The following is a 25,152-nucleotide window of genomic DNA, read 5'->3' as shown; positions in this document are numbered from 1 at the left end:
AAAGTCCTCTGTGGCCTAGTCCTAATAGTTCCATTCTGCCTATGACTGGTCATATGTCCACCTATTTGATCTAACCTCTCAGTTGTTTGAGCCATCATAACCTTTTCTCCTCTGAGCTTCTGGTGTGACATCTTTGTCTGACATTTCCCACAGACTTGTTTTTCATCATTCTTGAGAGCATCTATACTCATCCAATACTTTAACGGATAATCCATTTGAGAGCTCCACATGTAGCAGTTGTCTTTGGTCCTGATTCCTTTCATAATCACTTCACTATTTTTGTCAAAGATTAGACATTCAGTTTTGGTGAAGTTAACATTCAGACCTTGATCACATAGTTGACCGATGCTTATTAGATTTGCAGTCAAGCCCTTAACTAGTAGAACCTTGTCAAGTTTAGGAACTCCAAGACAATCAAGCTTACCTGTTCCATTGATTTCACCTTTTGCTCCATCTCCAAAGGTTACATGGCTTATGGTATGATGATGCAGATCAGTTAGCAGGTCTTGGTTTCCAGTCATGTGTCTGGAACATCCACTATCAAAGTACCATTCTTCTTTGGCTGAGATTCTGAGGGGAATGTGAGCTATCAGACCAGTAACATTAGTCTTAGGAATCCATTGTTTCTTAATTATAGGCCTGTGCTGTTTGGGTCTGGATTGATAGTGATTCTGATGATGAGTATGCCTAGGATAACCATATAGTTTATAGCAGAACGGCTTCAGATGACCAAATTTCCCACAGTGATGGCATCTCCATCTTTGGTGTTTCCCTTTCTGCTGTTTTCTCCTCTGATGTTGGAACATATGATGTGACATCACAGGTTTACTTTTATTATGGATGCACTTAGGTTTGGCTTGAGATTTGGCACTAGTGTAACTGCTCTCAGGCTTTGAGTCATTATACCCAATGCCAGATTTGTCTCCTGTTACTTGTCTAGTTTGGAGAATCTTGTCTAAGGAGTCAGATCCATTCCTTAACATCCTTACATACTTGGTCATCTCTTATAGTTTAGAATTTAGAAACATGACTTCAGTTTTAAACTTAGAGATGGTTTTCACATGGTCTGCCTTCTATCTTTCCAGTTGTGCTATCTTCTGACTTTCAGCTTGTGGATTTTCAACAAGCTTGGCATTCAGAACTACTGCTTCTGTTTGTAAATTGGAGATAGTTTCCAAGTATTCTACCTTCTCATTCTCAAGTTGAGTTATTTCTTTCTTCTGGTTTTCAACCTGTTTGCTCAACTCAACACTTTTGTGACACAACTTTCTATAGGTAGAGGCCAATTCTTCAAAGGTTACTTCACCATCACTTGAGTCTTCATCAGATCCCCGAATCAAATGGTGAGGGTCATTTGTTTTGAGTAAAATAGTGGGAGCATATTTAATTAAAGGCCTAATTAAATATGTTATTGATACTTATATTTTCATTATTTTCATGTAGATTACCATGACAACAAACACCTCTAACAACATTTTGCGATCAATCCTTGACAAGAAAAAATTGTCTGGGACAAATTTTCTGGATTGACACAGAAATCTGAGGATTATCCTCAAACATGATAAAAAGCTGTATGTCTTGGAGAAACCTGTTCCTGAAGAGGAACCTCCTAGTTTTGCACCTAAGGAAGATAGAGATGCTTATAAGAAGCATGTCGATGATGCCAATGAAACTGCTTGTCTCATGCTAGCTACCATGAACTCAGAGTTGCAAAAGCAACATGAGAACATGGCAGCGTTCGATATGATCGAACACCTGAAGATGCTCTATCAAGAGCAAGCAAGGCATGCAAGGTTTGAAGTTTCAAAAGCCCTTTTTCAAGGCAAGTTAGCCGAGGGAGCCCCTGTAGGTCCCCATGTGCTCAAGATGATTGGGTATGTGGAAAACCTTGAGAGGTTGGGTTTTCCCCTCGGAAAGGAACTTGCGACTGATTTGATCTTGCAATCGTTGCCAGATAGATTCAGTCAATTTGTCCTAAATTTCAATATGAATGATATGGACAAATCTCTTCCTGAACTGCTAGCCATGTTAAGAACTGCTGAGTAGAATCTGAAGTCAAAAGGGAAGTCCATTCTGATGATCGGAAATGGAAAGAGACAGAACAAAAGGCCCACCAAGCAGGGTGATAAAGGGAAAGGCAAGGAAGTTGCCAAACCCAAACCCACTATTGCTGCTTTGAAGCCTAGTGGAGGCATAGCAAAAGAAGGCACCTGCTTCCATTGCGGTAAGACCGGACACTGGAAAAGAAACTGCCCAAAGTACTTGGAAGATAAGAAGAATGAAGTAGAGACTTCAACTTCAGGTATTTTTGTTATTGAAATTAATTTATCTACTTCTGCATCATGGGTATTAGATACTGGATGCGGTTCTCACATTTGTACCAATGTGCAGAGACTAAAAAGGAGTAGAGATTTGGCAAAAGGTGAAGTCAACCTACGAGTTGGCAATGGAGAAAAGGTTGCTGCTTTAGCCGTAGGAACTTATGTATTGACTTTAACTAGTGGTTTAATAATTCAGTTAGAGAACTGTTATTATGTACCTGCAATTTGCAGGAATATTATTTTCGTTTCTTGTTTGGACAAGTTTGGTTTTTCACTTATAATAAAGAACAATTGTTGCTCAATTTATTTGAATGATATATTCTATGCTACTGCACAAATGAACAAGGGACTATATGTCCTTGATCTTGAAATGCATATTTATAACATTAATACTAAAAGGATGAAACCTAATGAGTTAAATCCAACTTACCTTTGGCATTGTCGATTAAGCCACATAAATGAGAAATGCATTTCCAAACTCCATAAAGATGGACTCTTGGACTCTTTTGATTATGAATCATATGAGACATGCAGATCTTGTTTAATTGGAAAGATGACAAAGTCTCAATTCACAGGAAAAGGTGAAAGAGCTAATGATCTTTTGGCCCTCATACATAGTAATGTATGTGGACCACTGAACATACCAGCTAAAGGAGGTTTCCAGTACTTCATCACATTTACTGATGATTTCAGTAGATATGGTTATGTGTATTTAATGAAACACAAATCAAAGTCCTTTGAAAAGTTCAAGGAATTCAAGAATGAAGTATAAAACCAACTAGGTAAGAATATTAAAACTCTTCGATCAGATCGAGGTGGTGAGTATTTAAGCCTAGAGTTTGATGACCATCTGAAAGAGTGTGGGATCCTATCCCAACTTACTACTCTTGGAACACCCCAATGGAATGGTGTGTCTGAGAGAAGAAATCGAACCCTATTAGACATGGTCCGATCCATGATGAGTCACGCCGATCTTCCAAACTCCTTTTGGGGACATGCACTATTGACAGCAGCTTACACACTTAACCATGTTCCATCCAAAAAGGTTGAGAAGACACCATATGAGATATGGATTGTAAGAAACCACATATGTCTTACATGAAGATTTGGGGTTGCGAAGTTTATGTGAAACGACAAATTTCAACTAAGCTTGAGCCCAAATCTGACAAATGCTTATTTGTGGGGTATCCTAAAGAAACAAGAGGGTATTACTTCTACAATCCTTCTGAGGGCAAAGTGTTTGTTGCTCGAACTGGAGTTTTCCTAGAAAAGGATTTTATTTCTAAAGGAATCAGTGGGAGGAAAGTAGAGCTTGAAGAAATTCAAGAATCACAAAGCATCGATACACCTATGGAGGAATTAGAGCAAGAAACACAAGTAGTTGTGGAAGAGCAACCTGCTCAATTAGAACAAGACCAGCGTAGGTCAAGCAGGATACGTCACATACCTGTGAGATATGGATATCTCATAACTGATCAAGGTGATGTATTACTCATGGATCAAGATGAGCCTGTGACCTATCAAGAGGCCATAAATGTTCTCGAGTCTGAGAAGTGGCTAGAAGCCATGAAATCTGAAATGGATTCCATGTACACAGACCAAGTTTGGACCTTGGTAGAGCCTCCTGTAGGAGTTAACCCTATAGGATGAAAGTGGGTCTTCAAAAAGAAGACTGACATGGATGGTAAGGTACATACCTATAAGGCAAGAATGGTTGCAAAAGGATATAAACAAATTCATGGGGTTGACTATGATGAAACCTTTTCACCAGTTGCAATGCTTAAATCTGTTCGGATTTTACTTGCTATCGCTGCATATCATGATTATGAAATATGGCAGATGGATGTCAAAACTGCTTTCCTTAATGGGAGTCTTCTTGAGGATGTGTACATGACACAGCCTGAAGGATTTGACATACCAGAAGAAGCCCAAAAGATATGTAAGTTACAAAGATCAATCTATGGATTGAAGCAAGCTTCCAGAAGCTGGAATCTTCGTTTTGATGAAACGGTAACACAATATGGATTCATCAAGAACGAAGACGAGCCTTGTGTCTACAAGAAGGTTAGTGGGAGCATGATCATTTTCCTGGTATTATATGTAGATGACATATTACTCATTGGAAACGATGTCCCTACCCTGCAACAAGTAAAGTCTTGGTTGGGGAAATGCTTTTCTATGAAGGACTTAGGTGAAGCAGCCTATATATTAGGAATCAGAATCTATAGAGATAGATCACAAAAACTGCTTGGCCTAAGTCAGAGTACGTACATAGACAAAGTGCTGAGACGCTCTAATATGCATGATTACAAGAAAAGATTCATACCTATGCAACATGGCCTGTGTCTATCAAAAACACAATCCCCTTCAACTAAGGAAGAAAGGGATCGCATGAATAAGAATCCCTATGCATCTGCAATAGGATCTATCATGTATGCCATGTTATGTACTCGACCAGATGTCTCGTATGCTTTAAGTGCAACGAGTAGGTACCAATCTGATCTTGGTGATGCCCATTGGGTAGCTGTCAAGAATATTCTTAAGTATTTGAGAAGAACTAAGGACTCATTCTTGATATATGGAGGTCAGGAAGAGTTTGTTGTAATTGGATACACCGATGCTAGCTTCTAGACATATAAGGATGACTTTAGATCGTAATCTGGTTATGTGTTTTGCTTAAACGGTGGCGCTGTGAGCTGGAAAAGTTCAAAGCAAGATACAGTTGCTGATTCTACAACCGAGGCCGAGTATATTGCTTCCTCAAGTGCAACAAAGGAAGCTTTTTGGATCAAAAAGTTCATTAGTGAACTTAGCATAATTCCTAGCATTGTGGATCTCATTGGTCTCTATTGTGATAACAATGGTGCTATCGCACAAGCTAAGGAGCCTAGATCTCACCAACGATCCAAACACATACTTAGGCGTTATCACCTCATTCGAGAGGTAATAGATAGAGGAGATGTGAAAATATGCAGAGTACCTACACTTGACAATATTGCTGACCCACTGACAAAGCCTCTTGCGCAGCAGAAGCATGATGGCCATACTATATCTATGGGCATTAGGGGTATGCCTGATTGGCTCTAGTGCTAGTGGGAGATTGTTAGTGTAAGCCCTAGAGGCCAATACTTTTGGTACTTGTATCGAATTATTTATTAATAATAAAAGGCTTTTTCTTTATTATGTTTGTTTAATAAAGTCCCTAGAATAGCTAGTCCGTTTAATGTATCAAGTATGACTTAATCATGAGATCACATTAAACATAAGGACATTATTCTTAAAGTATCCATAGTCAAGCTTTATTGTGAAGTGGGATAACATTAAAGCATGAAGACTATTATGTTTATAGACTGATGATCACATCTCATGTGTTGATTCTAAGTGTTGGCAGCAATTTTGGTAAAACAAAGAATGTTCACAAGATGTTATGTGTGATGTCTTAACATGGGACATCCTATGTACCTGTTGGAGTTCAAGAACATGTTCATGCAGGATTGTTTCAGAATGCCACATACAATGCCATGGCTTCTGATATTGGATGTACCTGTTGGAGCTTAAATGAAAGACATGTTCATGCAGGATTGTTTCAGATGACATACACAAGGTCATGGCATCTGATATGGTTGTACCTGCTGGAAATTATAAAAGGAATTATTGGATTATGCAGGATTTTTCTAGGATGTCAGACCCGATGTCACGACATCCTGTACACAGAACATTCAGTGTGAATGTCTGGTGTTTTATGATTGTACAATTAATGGAAATCTTTGTATGATTGAAGATCTGATTAGCTGGCGCATTCAATCATGGATTACAACCAGATTTACTTATTTTTTAAGGAGATCTAACTGTCGCAGCCTGAAAAATTCAGTGTGCGAAAAAACAACCGGCGAGAAAGAAAATGACAGAAGAGTCGCCACCGTGCGTTATTTATCCCAAAGGAGGGAAAGGAAACGCTCGAAGTAAACCTGAAGAGAAGGAAAGGAAAAGACAAGGTCTCGCAACCAAATCTTGGGTTCGGGAGTCGATTATGCGAAGGGAAGGTGTTAGCACCCCTACGCATCCGTAGTACTCTACGGGATCCACTCTTGTTGTTTCTTGTCTAAAGGGTGTGTGTTTATCTAATGTACTATTTACTAAAAGGGTCAAGAGAAAAATGACTCGCACGGATGTCGCATCCACTGCATACGTATCTCATCTGGAATGAGAATCAAAGTCTTCGTAGCTCGGATACCTATGGGTGAAGGATAAGTGTGCTCGCTAAGACATCGCGTCTTATGCCTACGTATCTCATCAGGAATGAGAATCAGAGCAAAACGTAGTTCAGCCTAACTAACGGGAACAAAGGTCTCGATTGCGACTAGGGCAAGAGAAAGGGAAAGGTCTCGATCGCAACGAGGGCGAAAGCAAACAAAGATTAGTTGTTAGTTGTTAGTCAAACTCGGCAAGACATCGCATCTTGTGCCTACGTATCTCATCTGAACATGAGAATCAGAGTTGCCGTAGTTCGACTACATAGGGGTTGCCATCTGAACATGGACTTACAAAGGAGGACACCAGTTGTGTCAAAGGAGAGTGGGCAATGTGTTCACGTCCTAGCAGTAGGTGTCGCAGCTCGCTGAATCGAGTCTTAGGCAGTTACCTCTTTGCAATAGAACGGACTACATGCCACAAGGTCGGAGACGCTCGGAAAGGTCTAAAAGAAAGGGGGAAGTTCTGCCCTAGAGTTGTCATGCAATATGTACTTAGGTGTTTGGATTTACAAATCTACACTCGGAAAAGCATCAACTATCTCTACTCAACAATCGTGGCCGAAACAATGTGTTGTATCTCTTATGACAATACATCTTTCATCTTAAAAGGTTTTTGATTGGTCGCACGGCGGCGAGAAAAAAAAGAGTTTGATTGGTTGGATGTGCTTTGAGTGATGGCGAGAACTAGGATTGGCGAGATATACATCTCGAATCCTAGCCTCAGGAGTGCATGGTATACACCATGTTCCATTTCCATCTTTATTTGCAAAAGTGTTTAATAGAGAATTAAGTGTTTTGAATTTGATTGAGAAAGGGTTTGGAGAAACCGCATTGACAATTTTAGGCGATGGCGAGAGTTAAGATTGGCGAGGCATACGTCTCGAATCTTAACCTCAGGAGTGCATGGTATACACCATGTTCCATTTCCACCTTTATTGAAAAAGTGTTAAATAAGAATTAGGTATTTTGAGTTTTTGTTGTGAAAATGACTTGACCTAGATCAAGTATTGATGGACGTTTGAGAAAGATTCGAATGAGTGTTTGAGAAAACAAAGTGGGTAAATTGGATGATGGCGAGAGCTAGGATTGGCGAGATATACATCTCGAATCCTAGTCTCAGGAGTGCGTGGTATACACCACGTTCCACTTCCATCTTTATTTGCAAAAGTCTTGACTTATGAATTAATATATTTTTTTTTGAGTTTTTATTAGAGAAAATGGCTTGACGTTGAATCAAGCATTTGATGAAAGTTTGGAAGAACTGGAATGGAATAGGAGGGCGAAATGAATTGATTTGTTTGTTGAGAAAATACTCGACGTTGGATCGAGTCATATTTTTGTACTTTTTGAAATTGTTGATTTTATTCTTGTGTTAGTATCTAACTAAACAGTTAAACAAATAAAAAAATTAACAGTACAAGATTATTACACATCGGGGGAGTGGGGTACATTTTGTCAAATGGGGATTAAAAAAATCATGAAATAATTAAATCGGACCCAAACAACAAATAATGCAAAATATGAGTATAAGTGCAAGAGAACCGGCTCATTGTAAGAAAGCCCAAGAGTAAGCTATGTGAGGTCGATGGCGATGCTTAAAGAGCAATCGACTTACAAGGGTGTGGAAAATGGGCTCGACATTGAATCGAGAAAAATATGATTTTTATAAGTTTAAAAATGGTTTTGAATGAATGATGAAATTAAAAGAAAACAAATTTGCATTATTAACAAATGAAACTATGAGTATAATAAAGGCATAAACATAAAAAGAGATGAAAATGCTAAAAGAAAATAAAATAGCTAAAAGAAATAAAATGCCAAACAAAAAAAGTGCTACACATGAGTATTGAACCCACCCCAATCAAGACTATGATACTACCCTTCTCCACCAGACCACTAATGGTTATTTATTACTTTGATGTTACTTTAAATATATAAACTAAGATAAATAAAAAAAAAGAATTGAAATAAAGAAACTAATAAAAAAGAACCTGTTGGACTATCCTAACAAATCCCAGCCGCTTGGCTGTTGGGTTTACAATGGAGGATAAGTTAAAAACATAAAACAATTATTAACTAATAACCTAGGAAAATTAAACGAATTTTTTTTAATGTTTTTTTTTTAATGTTTGCTTTACTGACAGAAAAAAAAAGAATTAAATAAAAGGAACAAAAAAGAAAAAAAAAAGAAAAAATACTGTAATGAAAAGGAGAGTCGTCGTCCTCCTCTCTCTAGCTTACTCGCCCTCAATGAAAACTCCCTCTGCTCTCGCGTCCCCAACCTTCACCGTCAACCTTCGCTCACCCCTCACAACCTCTCACAACCTCTCATTCGCTCACCTCTCACAATCTCTCTTAAAATCGCCTATCGTCGCTCACATCTCACTCAATCTCTCTGAAACGATGCAAGAAACCAATGGCTAAAACAAAAAGGGCTCACCTTCGGCGGTGGCGACGGTGATGATGAAGCCTAGACTTCACTATTTCGCCTCTCTATTCCAGGTATGTATCGATTTTTGGGATTAGGGTTCTTTTGAAGTTTTTCGCCGCCCTCCTCTTTTTTTTTCTCTCTGACTTTTCTCCTCCCTTCTTTTATGCTCCAGCTTAGGGTTGATAATTTGGTATCTTGGATTCAAAAGAGGCGTTCCTGCAAAGCACTTTCTTTGTGCTCAGTATCGGATTGGTCCATTTGATGTACGGATTCGTAACAGGTAATCTGAGCCACGCTTTCTTCTTCATTGTTTTGTCTGGATGCCAAATTGGGATATTTTCCTGAGATTTTACTGTTGCCAATGCCATGTGTTTTTTTTTTTACTGCAGTGAAAACGGTGAGCTTCCATCTCCAAAACCTCATGCAGTTCATATGTGTTATCAGTAATTTGGCAGAAATCCACTGCTTTTGGTGGAGTGATTTCTTCATACTTCGATGCAATGAGCATAGCGGAAACACCGAGCAGCTGAAGCTTGGATCTATTGAGAGAATGGATAGATAGGAATTTGTCAATGTAGGAAACAGCTAGATGAAGAGTTTCTGGGAGAAGTTTGTATTCATCCGCAACCTCAACTAACCAATCCACCAATGTTCTCCTCATATTTGTAGTAATGCATCTCTGAACTTTATCCATGTAATCACCCGCTGGTCTTTGTTTGTCCTGCATCTCCATTGTGCGAAGGTAATCTGAGATATCGGATAGGTAAGGCTGGATAATCTGCTGAGTGTCACGTTTTGCATTGCTTTTGTTACAAACAGACTTATCCAAATTGGAATTAGGAAGTAAGGAAATTGTTGAAGTTAATGCTGATTTGCTGAGGTTCTTGAATTGGCTGGAAATGCTGCAAGGGATAACAAGAAGACTAGAATTGTGCCAAGGCATGTTCAATTGGCTGTTAGAAACGATGAAGAACTGAGCAAGCTACTTGGTGATGTTACCATTGCCAATGGCGGCGTGATGCCCAATATTCACAACCTGTTGCTTCCAAAGAAAACTGATTCCTCCAAGGGTGCTGGTGACGATGAACGATTCTTTGATAAAAGCTGATTTCGTTAATGGGTTTACAAGGCTAGGTCCCAGCAATTCTAGTGCTAATGTGAGTATCGTCCTCCTCATCAAGCTTGGCCAAACCAAAATCAGATATCTTTGGGTCAAGATTGGTATCAAGCAATACATTAGTGGCCTTGATGTCCTTGTGAACAAACTTCAGTCTTGACTCTTCATGGAGGTATGCCAAACCTCTAGCAATACCAACACAAATCTTCTGCCTTGTTGACCAATCTAATTTAATTTGGTGTTCCTCTGGACCAAATAAAGCACGCGCTAAACTATTGTTTTCCAAGTATCCATATATCAGCAACAATTGATCTCCCTCCACACAGAAACCATTGAGTTTAACAAGATAAGGGTTTTGCAAAGCAGAAATCATGCCTATCTCATATAAAAACTCACGATTCCCTTGCTTTGATTTAGAAGAAAGTTGCTTCACTGCTATTAATGTTCCATTGGGTAAACACCCCTTGTACACGGGACCAAACCCTCCTTCTCCAATCTTATTGGAAACATCAAAGTTATTTGTGGCTGCTTCGATTTGTCTTATGGTAAATAAACCTATTTGTAGGCCTAAACTCTCCAGCTCTGTTAATTAAAGTAAAAGAAAGATCAAAGATCTCTTGAACTAAAAAAATTAAACATGGACACTCTGCATTGACAATCCATTTTCCTCATACTTGCTCCCATTTTCTGCAGCAGTGAACTCAGTTCCTCTAACTGTCCATGGTTTGTTTCAACTGGTTTTGCAGGCTGTTGCTGGTCTTGTTGGTAATGAGAAAATGAAGGCTAGCACCAATGTTAGGCATATTATCCTTCCTTGTAATAGTACTGCCAGGGCTCAAGTTATCCCTGATATTATTCGCTGTTATAGCAGTGGTGGCCGGACAATTATATTTGCAGAGAAAAAGGAGTCTGCTTCCGAGTTTGCTGGATTGTTGCCTGGAGCAAGAGCTCTCCATGGTGACATTCAGCAGTCACAGCGTGAGATTACATTGAAAGGTTTTAGGTCTGGTAAATTCTTGACATTGGTGGCCACCAATGTGGCAGCCAAGGGTCTTGACATCAATGATGTTCAGTTGATTATCCAGTGTGAGTCTCCCCGGGATGTAGAAGCATATATTCATCGGTCTAGACGTACAGGAAGAGCTGGCAACACTGGAGTTGCTGTGATGCATTATGATCCAAGAAGGTCAAATATATCTAAAATCGAAAGAGAAGCAGGTATTAAATTTGAACACGTATCTGCTCCTCAGCCTGATGAAATTGCCAAAGTTAATGGCGGGGAAGCGGCTGAATTGATTTCTGATGTGTCTGATAGTGTGATTCCTTCATTCAAAGCTGCTGCTGAGGAACTATTGAACAACTCTGGTTTAACAGCTGTTGAGTTACTTGCAAAAGCTCTTGCCAAGGCTGAGGATAAGGTTGACGGGGTGCAAGGTCTTGCTCTAACTGCAGATGGACAGGGTGCTATTTTTTTGATGTACCAGTCAAGGACTTGGATGCATTTCTTGTCGGTCAGAAGAATGCTGTCAATGTAAGCCTAAAGGTTGCAACATAATTGCCTAGTTTACAACAAAAAACAAGGGTTCAACAACTTTGGCGGCCAATGGTCCTTTAGCTATGGTAGCATTATTTGTTAATATACGCAACAGTTCTGCAAAAGCTGCACACAAAAAATCAGGTGCTTCATGTAAGATGTCCAGTATACTTTCAATGACTCCAGCTTTTACCATTTCCATTTTACAAGCAGGTTTGTCTTCTCCTAACTTGACCAGAGCTCTGGAAATGGCCTCATGAAGTACAAAGTTTCTACCAGACAGTAGACTAACCAGAGGGACAATTGCACTGTGTGTGGCAATTAGTTCAGCCACTTGCTCATCATCAACGAGCCTATCCAGTGCCCGAACAACTGAATGATGAGCCGGACTAAACTCGGTTGCAAGGAGTGCGACCAGTGGTTCAACACATCGCGTAGCAGCCGTTGTGGACCGAATCCTTGTATTTCCAAAAAGAGCACAACATAACTCAGCAGCATCCCCTATCAGGTCAATTGAACAATTCGACGAAAGGATCCTATAAAGAACATCCACTGCATCCATTTCAACATCTGCAACAGCAAGTGCTTTAGATGGGTTTTCACTCAATAACCCAACCAATGCAGCAATTGCAACATGTTGCTCCCTTTCTGAACCAGTGTTAAGAATTTCTACCAAGGGTTGAATAGCTTGTCGAGCAATCTCAGCATTTCTAATGTGGTCAGCAGAAAATAAACTTTCCAATGATTTTGCATCACTAAGCCTTGCAGCTCTTCCTCCTAAACGTAGGACAGCTATAAGTTGGTTAACAACACCAAATGCAGAGTCACGTTTTCGTATATCAGCACTACTAAGGAGAATTCCTAGTAGATCTGTAGCAGCTTCTTCGGTTGCATCTTGTGGACCAAAGGAAAGATACTTTGTAAGGGTCTCTAAAGTCCCAGATTCTACCATTACAGTCTTGTTTGACGGACAATCTCTGCCAAGCTGAGTCAAAATTCCGAGAGCTAAAAATGGTGCCCCTGGGCGACCCGGAATTGGTTTGAGAAGATCAACTAGGGCAGGAATTGCCTTTCGAGAAGTGGCACCGACTCTTATATCATCAACTCTAAACAACCTCTCTAGAGCCACTTAATCAGGATAACGCACCAAAGCAAATTCCTCTGACAATTCCAGAAGATCTTGCATATCAGTATCAGCACGGCCAAGCAAAGAGATAAGTCCGCATGGTTAAATCACAGAGCATATGGAAATGGATAATGGAACGAGAGTTATGGCCAGCCATTTAGTGATTAGGGATGACCAATGGCATAGGGTTGACTTTGGTCAAAGTTGACCAAAAAAGTCAACTGTTAACCCAAGTCAACAATTGGTTAAAATTCAATTTTATTTGCATTTTTCTTGTAAATGGGCAAATGATTGATGATTGTGGTGAAAATTAGGGCTTTTGGAGTTTGGGTTGACTTTGGTCAAAGTTGACCAAAAAGTCAACAGTTGACCAAAGTTAACAATTGGTCAAAAATGTCAAATTTTGTATTTTCTTGTGTAGAATCAAATGTAATGGTTTAAAATGACATGAAATGGATTGAAATGGTTTGAAAAATGATTTAAAATTTGGTTTTACCATTGGTTTATTTATGACTTGAATGCTTGACCCTTTTAAAAAAAAAAAAAGGAACATAACTTGACAGGCAATATATGTTAACAGGGCCATGAAATGATGGTATAAGATTAGGGTTTTGACATAGTATCTGTGAACCAATAACATGACTAGCAAGTGGCTTGAAACACAAGAAGCTTGGTTGTTCAGATGACCCAGACCATAGATGTATCCACAATCACATGAACAACACCATGACTTTGGACCAAAAACAATCCTCATATAAAACCAAAGTAAGGTTAGGCCAGGCATGCTAAACGAAAATAAAAACATAAAAAATTCAGGACCAAAATCGGGGTATGACAGTTGCCCCTATTTAAGCGTCTTCAACTAGAGAATATGAAGCAGGACGTTCTTCATATGATCATTGTGGGAGATGGTTAAATACTAAGAAGACCCGGATTTTGACCATGAATCCCCATGAAATAATTAACAATGCCTGTCAGAATCGGCAAAGAAGCAATCTCAAAAGAAGAATCCGTCTGGTACGGTGAAAATCGGCCTGAGTACCGAAACAGAAAGTTGACCTGGATACCAAAATAGATGGTAACACAGGAAGACCCATGGCCTGAACGCCGCACATTAGTCTGAACACTAAGCATCGGAATATGAGAGTATCAATGTTGGTCTGATCACTGGAAATCTGGTCTGAACACCACTTCGATTTGGAAATCGGAAAACTGGCCTGAATGCCACAAGTACTTCGACTTGATCGTTGGAAACTTCTTCGATCTGAAAATCGGAAACTGGCCTGAACGCCACTTCGGTCTGGATACCGGAAACTGGCCTGAATGCCACTTCGGTCTGGATACCGGAAACTGGCCTGAATGCCACAAGTTGCATCGACCTGAATGTCGGAAACTTCTTCGATCTGAATATCGGAAACTGGCCTGAATGCCACTTCGGTCTGGATACCGGAAACTGGCCTGAATGCCACAAGTTGCATCGACCTGAATGTCGGAAACTTCTTCGATCTGAAAATCGAAAACTGGCTGGAATGCCACTTCGGTCTGAATACCGGAGAAATGGCCAGAATGCCACTTCGGTCTGAATACCGGAGAATTGGCCTGAATGCCACTTCAGTCTAAATACCGGAAAATTGGCCTGAATGCCACTTCGGTCTGAATACCGGAAAATTGGCCTGAATGCCACTTCGGTCTGAATACCGGAAACTGGCCTGAATGCCACTTCGGTCTGGATACCGGAAACTGGCCTGAATGCCACTTCGGTCTGGATACCGGAAACTGGCCTGAATGCCATTTCGGTCTAAATACCGGAAAAACTGGCCTGAATGCCACTTCGGTCTGGATACCGGAAACTTTCATGCCTGTCAGCATCGGCAGAAATAGGGAAAATGATAATTGAGGCGGCACATGGGCCGACAACCCATGCTGGGGATAATAAGTCATGAACAACCTTTAGTTTGAGCACTGGAAACAAACTTCTGGCTTGTCACTTGGGATGCCGAGAATGTTTTATGCTTACATGCGTATGTTTGAATTTTTCAATGGCGTAATGCTCCATGAGAATGGAAATGCTACGCGATTTGGGAGGATGCAATGCAATATGATTCTACATGCAGGGATGCGAAATGCTGGGGAAAATGCCAAGCTGAAGCAAGGAATCCCGTTGGGGAAATGATTATAATCTTCCAGACCCTGGCACTACTGTTGGAGATGCACATCATAATGAACTATGTGGGGAAATGACCGGCCGCGCGGTGTTCTGGCAATGGCGAGATACCGAGACTCTGACTGGGGAGAGAACGGCGCTGGAAACCTGTTATTAGGGGAAGTGATAGTGGTTCTGGAAACCATAATCTACGAGAGATGACTCAGCAGGGGGGGCAAACACCGATACGGTACCGAGGTTATGCTTCCAGGAAAGAGATCATCGATCTGGGATTGAAATCCTCGATCTAGCATCGAACTCCGAGGAGCAGCTGCTTCTGCTGGGAAGATACAGTCTGGTACTGTCAACTCCACTGGGAATATACAGTCTGACATTGTCAACTCTACTGGGGAGTGTATAGTCTGAAGCACATGTTAACTCCGCTGGGGATATACAGTCTGGCACTGTTAACTCTACTGGGGAGTGTATAGTCTGAAGCACATGTTAACTCCGCTGGGGATATACAGTCTGGCACTGTTAACTCTACTGGGGAGTGTATGTCCTGAAACAACCGCTTGGGGAAGTACGGTGGTGAGAAACTGCTGGGGATTGAAGAATCCAACACTCTGATCAGCTCTGCAGGGATAAGACACCGGATTCGTCTGTTGGCGACTTCACTGGGGAAGATATTCACGGTCATCTACAGGGGATTTTAAGGAAATGCCCCGAGTGTACCTGTTCTGAATAGATGATTCAAAGTACTTAAAATTTACAGCAATTTTAAATGTTCATCGAGCGTGTACCTGTAAAGCTCTTATGTTTCATGATGCAATGTTTATCAAAAATTCGGACGTCATTTTTGCAAACAAAACAGTAAAATGAAAATGAATACAGAGATGTACTGAATCACATGATTTTATTGATTGAATGGCCTCTGAATAGGCATTTACATCAGGAAGCAATCCCTGGAAAGAGGTAATCGCAAAACAAGAATTAATCTAATGGCAATATGAAATGGATTTCTATTGGGTTCCAATTCTTCTATGACTCGCTCGTCTTCAAGATCCTCCAGATGATCAGCCTTCTGAAAAGGTGATTAGATTGTTTTCTTCCTTTTGAAAGTTTCCAGTCATCGACATGAGATGAGATTCAGAACTAAATCAGAACGCAGTCATTCGCTTGATCCCTAACTTTTGCCCGAACCTTTTCATTTTCTTGGTTCGTCAGGATGCCCATTTTTGCCTGGACTGTTCATTTTACCGTCCAGCGGGTCTATTTTATGCGAAGTATTTTTTAACCGCGTCTGAGTTCACAGGGGAAGTGAAGTCTTCGCCATCCATCGTTGCAAGCATTAAGGCCCCACCATCGAAAACCTTGGTGACGATATACGGTCCCTCATAGTTAGGAGTCCACTTGCCCCTGTGATCTGTCTGAGGAGGAAGGATCCTTTTCAACACTAAATCTCCAACTTGGAAACAACGAGGACGCACTTTCTGGTCAAAGGCTCTCTTCATCCGACTCTGATACAACTGCCCATGACAAATGGCTGCCATTCGCTTCTCTTCGATAAGACTCAACTCGTTGAACCTTGTCCGAATCCATTCAGCTTCATCTAGCTTGACATCCAACAGGACTCTTAGAGAAGGAATCTCCACTTCAACAGGTAGGACTGCTTCCATACCATACACCAGGGAGTAAGGGGTCGCCCCGGTCGACGTACGTATTGAAGTGCGGTACCCATGCAAGGCGAAGGGTAGCACCTCATGCCAATCTCTGTACGTAACGACCATCTTCTGCACAATCTTCTTTATGTTCTTATTTGCTGCCTCAACAGCACCGTTCATCTTAGGACGATAGGGGGAAGAATTGTGATGTTGAATGTTGAAGTTCTGGCACAACTCCTTCATCATTTTGTTATTGAGATTAGAACCATTATCAGTAATGATTCTCTCGGGAATCCCATAGCGACAAATGATTTCCTTCTTAATGAAACGGGCAACCACATGTCTGGTGACATTCGCGAATGATGCTGCTTCGACCCACTTGGTGAAATAGTCGATGGCAACAAGGATGAAGCGATGCCCATTGGAAGCAGTCGGCTCAATCTTTCCAATCATGTCAATGCCCCACATTGCAAACGGCCACGGCGAAGACATCACATTCAGAGGATTCGGCGGTACATGCACCTTATCAGCATAAATTTGGCATTTATGGCATTTCCGAGCATACTTGAAACAATCTGATTCCATGGTCATCCAATAATAACCCGCCCTCAACAATTTCTTAGCCATTGCATGTCCGCCGGCATGAGTACCGAAGGAACCTTCATGAACTTCTTGCATCAACATGTCTGCTTCGTGTCTGTCCACGCATCTGAGCAAAACCATGTCGAAGTTCCTCTTATACAGCACATCGTCCTTGTTCAAGAAGAAACTGCCTGTCAATCTTCTCAAAGTTTTTCTGTCATTGTTGGATGCCCCTGCAGGGTACTCTTGATTCTTCAGAAAGCACTTGATATCGTGATACCAGGGCTTGTCATCAACCATTAGTTCAGCGGCAAACACATACGCGGCCCTATCAAGGCGCATAACATCGATCCTAGGAGCATGATTCCACCGAACCACCTTGATCATGGAGGATAGAGTAGCAAGAGCATCTGCCATCTGGTTCTCATCACGACGTATATGATACAGCTTTACTGTTGTGAAGAAAGTCAACAGTCTTCTCGTGTAATCTCTGTAGGGGACCAGAGTAGGCTGGAGAGTGTTCCAATCACCATTTACTTGATTGATCACTAGAGCTGAATCTCCGAAGATGTCCAGAGTCTTGATTCTCAAATCAATGGCTTGCTCAATACCTAAGATACAGGCCTCGTACTCAGCTTCATTATTGGTGCACTCGAAAGTCAGACGAGCGGTGAAAGGCATGTGGGCACCTTTCGGAGTGTTAATGGCAGCACCAATTCCACTTCCTCTGGCATTGACAGCCCCATCAAACGTTAAAATCCATTTTTCATCTGGATCAGGTCCCTCCCCAACAACTGGCTCTTCACAGTCTTTCATCTTGAGGAACATGATGTCTTCATCTGGGAAATCAAACTTCATCGGCTCGTAATCATCAATCGGCTGCTGAGCAAGATAGTCTGACAGAATACTCCCTTTGATGGCTTTCTGGGATGTATACTGGATGTCGTACTCTGTCAGTACCATTTGCCAACGAGCAACCCTTCCGGTGAGAGCTGGCTTCTCAAATATGTACTTGACTGGATCCATTTTGGAGATCAGTAAGGTTGTGTGAGTCAGCATGTATTGTCTCAATCGCTTAGTAGCCCATGCAAGTGCACAACATGTCTTTTCAAGCATTGAGTATCTCGACTCGCAGTCTGTGAATTTTTTACTCAGGTAGTAGATGGCATGCTCTTTTCTACCTGTCTCGTCGTGTTGACCGAGAACACAACCCATGGAATTGTCGAGTACCGTCAAGTACATAATCAGTGGTCTCCCTGGGACCGGAGGCATGAGGATAGGAGGATTCTGCAAATACTCTTTTATCTTTTCAAAAGCCCTTTGACAATCGTCATTCCACCTGATAGCCTGATCTTTCCACAACAATTTGAAAATTGGCTCACACGTGGCTGTTAGGTGAGAGATGAACCTTGCAATGTAGTTCAACCTCCCTAAGAAACCACGGACTTGCTTCCCTGTTCTTGGCTCAGGCATTTCCTGTATTGCTTTCACTTTGTCAGGATCCACCTCAATCCCTTTTCCGCTAACAATAAAACCCAGCAATTTTCCAGATCTCACCCCGAAAGTGCACTTGTTCGGATTAAGCCTCAGCTTGAATTTCCTTAACCGCTCAAACAGTTTCTGCAAATTCACCAGATGTTCTTCTTCTGTCTGAGATTTGGCAATCATATCGTCCACATAAACCTCGATTTCATGATGAATCATATCATGGAACAGAGTCACCATAGCTCGTTGATATGTTGCCCCAGCGTTTTTCAGACCAAACGGCATCACCTTGTAGCAGAAGGTGCCCCATGGGGTTATGAAAGTTGTCTTCTCCATGTCTTCTGGTGCCATCTTGATTTGGTTATAGCCAGAAAAGCCATCCATGAAGGAGAATACCGAGAACTGAGCTGTGTTATCCACCAAAACGTCGATGTGAGGTAATGGGAAATCATCTTTAGGGCTAGCTCTGTTCAGATCCCGGTAGTCAACACACATCCGTACCTTTCCATCCTTCTTAGGTACTGGAACGATATTTGCAACCCATGGCGGATAATTGGTAACTGCTAGAAACCCTGCATCCAACTGTTTTTGCACTTCTTCTTTTATCTTGACAACCATCTCTGGTCTTGTTCTTCTGAGCTTCTGCTTGACCGGAGGACAACCCTCTTTAAGAGGTAAGCGGTGTACCACGATGTCTGTGTCAAGCCCTGGCATATCCTGATAAGACCAAGCGAAGACGTCAACATACTCTTGCAACAGTTCAATCAACCCCTTCTTCACATCATCTTCCAAAGCAGCCCCTATCTTTATTTCTTTCTTGACATCCTCGGTGCCAAGATTAATCACTTCAGTAGACTCTTGATGCGGTTGAATGACCCTTTCCTCCTGTTTTAACAGCCTGGCAAGTTCTTCAGGGAGTTCACAGTCTTCATCACCCTCTTCTTCAGCTTGGAAGATTGGATTTTCGAAGTCGAAGTGAGCCATAGCAGAACTGTTATCAATAGGACCCGGTGATGTGCATCTGCATGAGTGATGGTATGTGCTTATGAGTGTGAACAGTGAGTGAAAACTAAACAAAACATTGCCAAATATTTTTATTCTTTTGAAATTTTGAAAACTGCAAAAATAGAAAGACAATGAACAAAATGTTTGAATGCAAAAGACGTCCTTCATTTATGATAAACAATGCAGGTATTCACATAGATGAGCCCTACAATGAGTCATTACGCCCTGGGCGGAACGTAAGACTTGGACATGCATGAATAAACAAAGAAAAATTACTCCTCTAGAAGAGTGACTTGGACAATTTCCTCGGCAGACCAATTGTTGATGACCTCACCAGGAATCCTCGGACGCACCCAGTTGTCGATGTCGCAATCACTATCTCCATTTTCATCGTTGATCGCAGAGATCTGGCCATATTGGATGACGCCAGCACTAGAGAAAGTAATCGGCCCCTGACGAGTCTGAAGTGCTGAAGTTGCAGAAGTCAGCGCTGGTTGATACCCAATCCCGAACTTGTCGTCCTTCATTGGTAACTCCAACAGACGCCCCCAACCAGGAGCAACACCTGAATCCACCAAGGCTTGCGCCTGCTTGAAAGATGAGATAGGGGCTCCTGCTTTAGCCCCTTCCACCGGAGCTGCATCCTTGATTTGAACTGACTCAAAGGCCTGACTGAGAGTCTCATGAATTTCACCTTCTACCTCTACGTACTTGAAGGTAGACAGGTTACTTACCAGTATGTCCTCCTCACCACAGACGGTGACAATTCTTCCATTGACTGGGAACTTGATCTTCTGATGCAATGTTGAGGAGACTGCCCCAGCATTGTGGATCCAAGGACGACCCAGAAGGCAACTGTACGAGGGACTGATATCCATCACATAGAATACGGTGTTGAAGGTTTGTGATCCAATCTGAATTGGCAATTCCACCTCTCCAAACACCGACCTCTTAGAACCATCGAAGGCTCTCACCATGAGATCTGAAGGTTTCAAGATCAAACCTTTTACTTCTAACCTTGACAGGGCTCTCTTGGGTAGCACATTGAGAGAGGAACCTGTATCCACCAGAACATGAGATAACACGGTGTCTTTGCATTCCATTGAGATATGCAAAGCTTTGTTATGGTTGCGTCCAACTGGTGTTAGGTCAGAATCAGTAAAACCCAACCCGTTGCTTGCATGAACATTTGCAATGATCCCTTCTAGTTGGTTTACTGAGATCTCCTGAGGCACATATGCAGCATTAAGGACTTTTAGAAGTGCCTCCCTGTGTGCCTCTGAACACAACAGGAGTGAGAGAATGGATATCTTAGACGGCGTCTGAATCAACTGATCGACTACCTTGTAATCGCTTTTCTTTATGATTCTCAGAAGCTCGTCCATATCCTTCGCAAAAGCGGGCTCAGAGCCAGCTTGGGGTGCAGACGTACCCTCACTCACAACTTGCTTGCCTTTGGCTTTCGCCGCAGCATCAACATTATCAGCTTGGGTAACCGGTGGTGAGAACAGTCTATCACTTCTGGTGAATCGCCCGATTCCACCAACATTGTCCACTACGGGACCTTTAACTTCGAGTTCAGACTTCTGACCCTCTTCTACCTTCAAAGGTCGTTCCACCCCATGATCGTGTGTGTATACACTCCCCCCATAATGCCACGGAATGGCCCTTTCACTTGTGAAAGGTAAAGGACCAGGGGTTGTGATTGTCATAGCGGCCGGTCGCACTGGTGGCACTGGTTGCGCTTCTGGCACACTGATCTGATTAGTCGGGTAAAAGATGGTGATAGTAGCGACATCATGGTCATACTCGGGAATTTCATTCATTGAAACAAAAACATCCGGAACACCGGAATCAAGTTCAGTTACATCAAGATCAGACACATTGTTTGGTATATCAGCAACAACATTTGAAAAATTAAATACATCAATGGGAAATACACAATCAGCAGGAACAATATCTGTGAATTCTTCAACAGCGTCTTCAAACACCTCTTCAACTACCCCTTCAGCAAACTCTTTGGCAGACAAGTCTTCAACTTGGAGGGTACCACTGTCAAGCAAGACCTGGATACCCTGCTGCAGCTTCAAACAATCCTTACCCTGTGTAGCGCATTCCGAACAACCTTTCCCGCAATCGGGGAAGACATCGGCCTTCAACAAGCATTCCTTAATTTCCCACAACGGGGTCTTCAACTTCAACACATCCTTAACAGACTTGGCTTCTCCCTCCAGCATATTAACGTTTGCACCACCATATTGTGGCATGGGATTGTTGACGACATTAGGAGCTGGTGCAAGGCTGATAGCCTTTGAATCAATGAGGTCCTGAACTACGTGCTTAAAAGCTTTGCAGTTCTCGATATTGTGGCCAGGTGCCCCAGAGTGGAAACTACACCTAGCATTGGCATCGTAACCCGCCGGAAGTCTACCAACCGGAGGAGCCAGAGTGCGTAGCTGCACAAGTTGTAGCTGTTGAAGACTAGCAAGTAGTTGAGCGCACGACATTGGAAGAGTGTCGAAACGCCGGTCCATCATCCTCTGCCTCTGCTGATAGGCGGGTCTGTTACCTGGCTGTTGTTGTTGTTGATACTGAGCTGGCTGACGTTGTGGTTGTTGCTGATACTGAGTTTGCTGGCGTTGTGGTTGTTGTTGTTATAGTGGTGCTGCAGCTGGAATGGTCACAGCCGCAACATACGGTTGTTGATGATAGTTTTGAAAATTATTCCTCCTGTTTTGATATGAAGACACGGAATTCACACCCCCTCCCTCTGCTTCTGTCCTCCCATAAATGGCTTTTTACTCCTGATGAAGATCCACCTCCATTGTGGCTCTTGTAGGTCTTCAGGTAATTTTCTACCCTCTCTCCGGTAGAGACCACATCAGCAAAGTTGGAGGCATTGCACCCCACCAGACGCTCCAGGTAAGGTCCAGGCAACGTATTCATGAACATGTTGGCCATCTCCTTTTCCAACATGGGAGGTTGAACACGGGAAGCTGTCTCCCTCCAGCGTTGAGCGTATTCTCTGAAGCACTCATTGCTTTTAAGAGACAGGTTCTGGAGTTGAGTTCTATCTGGGGCCATGTTTGCATTATACTGGTATTGCTTCACAAAAGCCTCCGCCAAATCCCTCCAGCAACGGATATGGGCTCTATCCAACCTCATGTACCATTCCAGGGATGCCCCAGTTAGGCTGTCCTGGAAGAAGTACATAAGTAGCTTCTCGTCATCAGAGTATGCAACCATCTTTCGGAAGTAGGCTTGCACATGGGTCTTCGGGCAAGAGCTACCATTGTACTTGTCAAAGATTGGGACTTTGAACTTCGGTGGGACCCTCACGCCTGGGACCAATCCCAAATCAGAAACATCTACCCCCAGAGGGTTTTGTCCTTCCACCGCCTTCAGCCTCTCCTCTAATCTCCTGAACATGGGATCCATGCCATGGCCCAAACCAAAGTCTTCTGGCAGCAAGAACTGATCATCTTGATCATCGTGAATGGGTTGTTGATCAAGGTTGTTATGTGGAATCGGGACAGGCCCCGGTCCATTAACCTCTGCATTTGGAGGATCAGTCACGACCTCTGGTTGAGTAGTTGCGGGATTCCTTTGTATCATTTGTCTAATCTCCTGTTGTCCCTGCGCTACTCCCTGAACCACGTCCATGAACTGGTTCATGCGGACCCTCATCTCAGCAAGTTCTGCTTGTAGACCCTCCATTGCTTTCTGCTGGTTTCTGCGGGTACCGTACCGGTGAATTCCTGAGTCAGCTATCCTGCTAATGGAACACCCCACAAAATGAGAACACCGCGACGGTACCTGTTATGCAAGACATGTTGTGGATATGCAAATGTAATGACATGTTTATCAATTCCAAAAGGTATTCTAACCCTTTGATTCCAATCTCTCGTCAGATAAAAAGTGTAAGAAAAACCCCGACCAGAATCAAGAAGAAGATATCAGCCCCTGGGAATAGATAAACATGTGTTGAATGATTTGAATGCAAAATGATGTGATGCAATGCAGTGACATGGAAATCGGGACTGCTGTATCCGCTTGAACATCTGTCGGGTTGCACTGTCGGAAGAGAAAACCACTGAGGAATATAACACAAAACCAAAACTCTGCTCCAGAAAACCGGGTTGGTTGGAGGTTAAGGTTTCCTGAATTTAGCCCGCCCCTCACTGGTAGGTTCTAAGAACAGAAGTTTGTCAGCTTTAACCCTTCAGTCGAGAATAATACGTTTACCACTGAAGGTTTGGCATTATTACGGGATAAAAGACCTCCACTGACTCCCCTCAACAGGACATCCTAAAGCAAGTTCCCAGTCTCGGGGTCCTCGGATTGAGCAGCGAGAATGCGCCCACCAGAGCTAACATAAATGCGTCTCGGAGGAGAGGCCTCGACTGAGTTCTCGGGAAATGGTCACCAGAGTCGACGATTTCTAAAGGAATATCTGTCGTTATGGAACACCCATAGGACAGAATATATCCAACAGAAACCTCGTCCGGAATGTGGGTCTCATGAACGACTTAACGTAGCAACATACCACGCAGGCCTCATGACTATCCACTCTAACACCTATGTGTACACTCAAGCCTGGGTAGTGGGCTTATCTCTCATAAAATATCCCCACCCTAATGTAGCGGTGTATTCGTCGCTATATGATTTATCGATTAAACCATAAGCAAAGCATACAATGAAAATTTCGAGTCGCCACCGCACTTTTATTTATCCAAAGGACTGGCTAAAAAGCGAACAAAAGCCTAAGAAGTTTTACACGTAGAAAACTAATAAAAAGATCAGAGAGTCTGGGTAAGGGGTAAATTACGCAATGGGAAGGTGTTAGGCACCCACTACGTCCTAGGTACTCCTAGGGAGCCCTTTTCACACTTGTTGTAAAAGATTGTTATTTGTTATGACATAAATATTGTGCAAACATGATTGGGATGATGAGACAAGAATATACAATTTTTATTGGGTTTGAACGGATGAACCCGCTGCCTACGTACCTTCCATCAAAGGTAAGGATCAAAACGCCGTAGTTCGGCTAAAAGATTTCCAAAAGTTGGTGGATTCAATTTTAAACACAAGCACTGAGGCTTTTCATTATCAATGGGAGAACACTCGACCAAAACCAACATCCACCATGCGAGGATAGCTTCGACGTACTAGAGGGGTTAGCCCTGTTTTCAGTACGGAAGTCTTACTGTCGACTCACTAAGGATAGGCAAGATTTACATCAACCACAATGATAATTGAAACCTATGGCTAATGCATGAAAAGATTAACAATGGACAAAGCCAAAACAAGTGAATGAGTGAAGTTAATTGATTGTGATTATGAAAGTGAGAGTCAAAGTATGATTAAGATTGATTCAAAAGAAGTATTATGAAATGGGATTTGAAAAAAAGTCAAGGACTTGGGTCCAGGTTTTTAGTTAGAAAACATGAAGAAGTTTGCACAATAACTATGTCATGTTTGGAATCAAAGT

General features: G+C 42.2%; 2 protein-coding genes across 2 annotated transcripts; one reads left to right on the top strand and one right to left on the bottom strand.

Annotated features, from left to right (window-relative positions):
* Nucleotides 1–8,782: 8,782 nt before the first annotated feature.
* Nucleotides 8,783–11,657, top strand: LOC127074425 (DEAD-box ATP-dependent RNA helicase 7). Its single transcript, XM_051015741.1, has 4 exons — nt 8,783–9,076; nt 9,178–9,285; nt 9,395–10,667; nt 10,869–11,657. Exons 3-4 carry the CDS (start codon nt 10,494–10,496, stop codon nt 11,655–11,657), a joined length of 963 nt encoding a protein of 320 aa, XP_050871698.1. The 5' UTR covers nt 8,783–9,076; nt 9,178–9,285; nt 9,395–10,493.
* Nucleotides 9,355–9,948, bottom strand: LOC127136601 (cyclin-A3-1-like). The gene has a single exon (XM_051063139.1). It carries the CDS (start codon nt 9,946–9,948, stop codon nt 9,355–9,357), a length of 594 nt encoding a protein of 197 aa, XP_050919096.1.
* Nucleotides 11,658–25,152: the final 13,495 nt, after the last annotated feature.

The sequence above is a fragment of the Lathyrus oleraceus genome, chromosome 4 (assembly GCF_024323335.1).
Source record: "Lathyrus oleraceus cultivar Zhongwan6 chromosome 4, CAAS_Psat_ZW6_1.0, whole genome shotgun sequence".
In the NCBI taxonomy this organism is placed as follows: domain Eukaryota; kingdom Viridiplantae; phylum Streptophyta; class Magnoliopsida; order Fabales; family Fabaceae; genus Lathyrus; species Lathyrus oleraceus.
The sequence above is the reverse complement of the archived record's forward strand: the minus strand, read 5'-3'. Positions and strand labels throughout refer to the sequence as shown.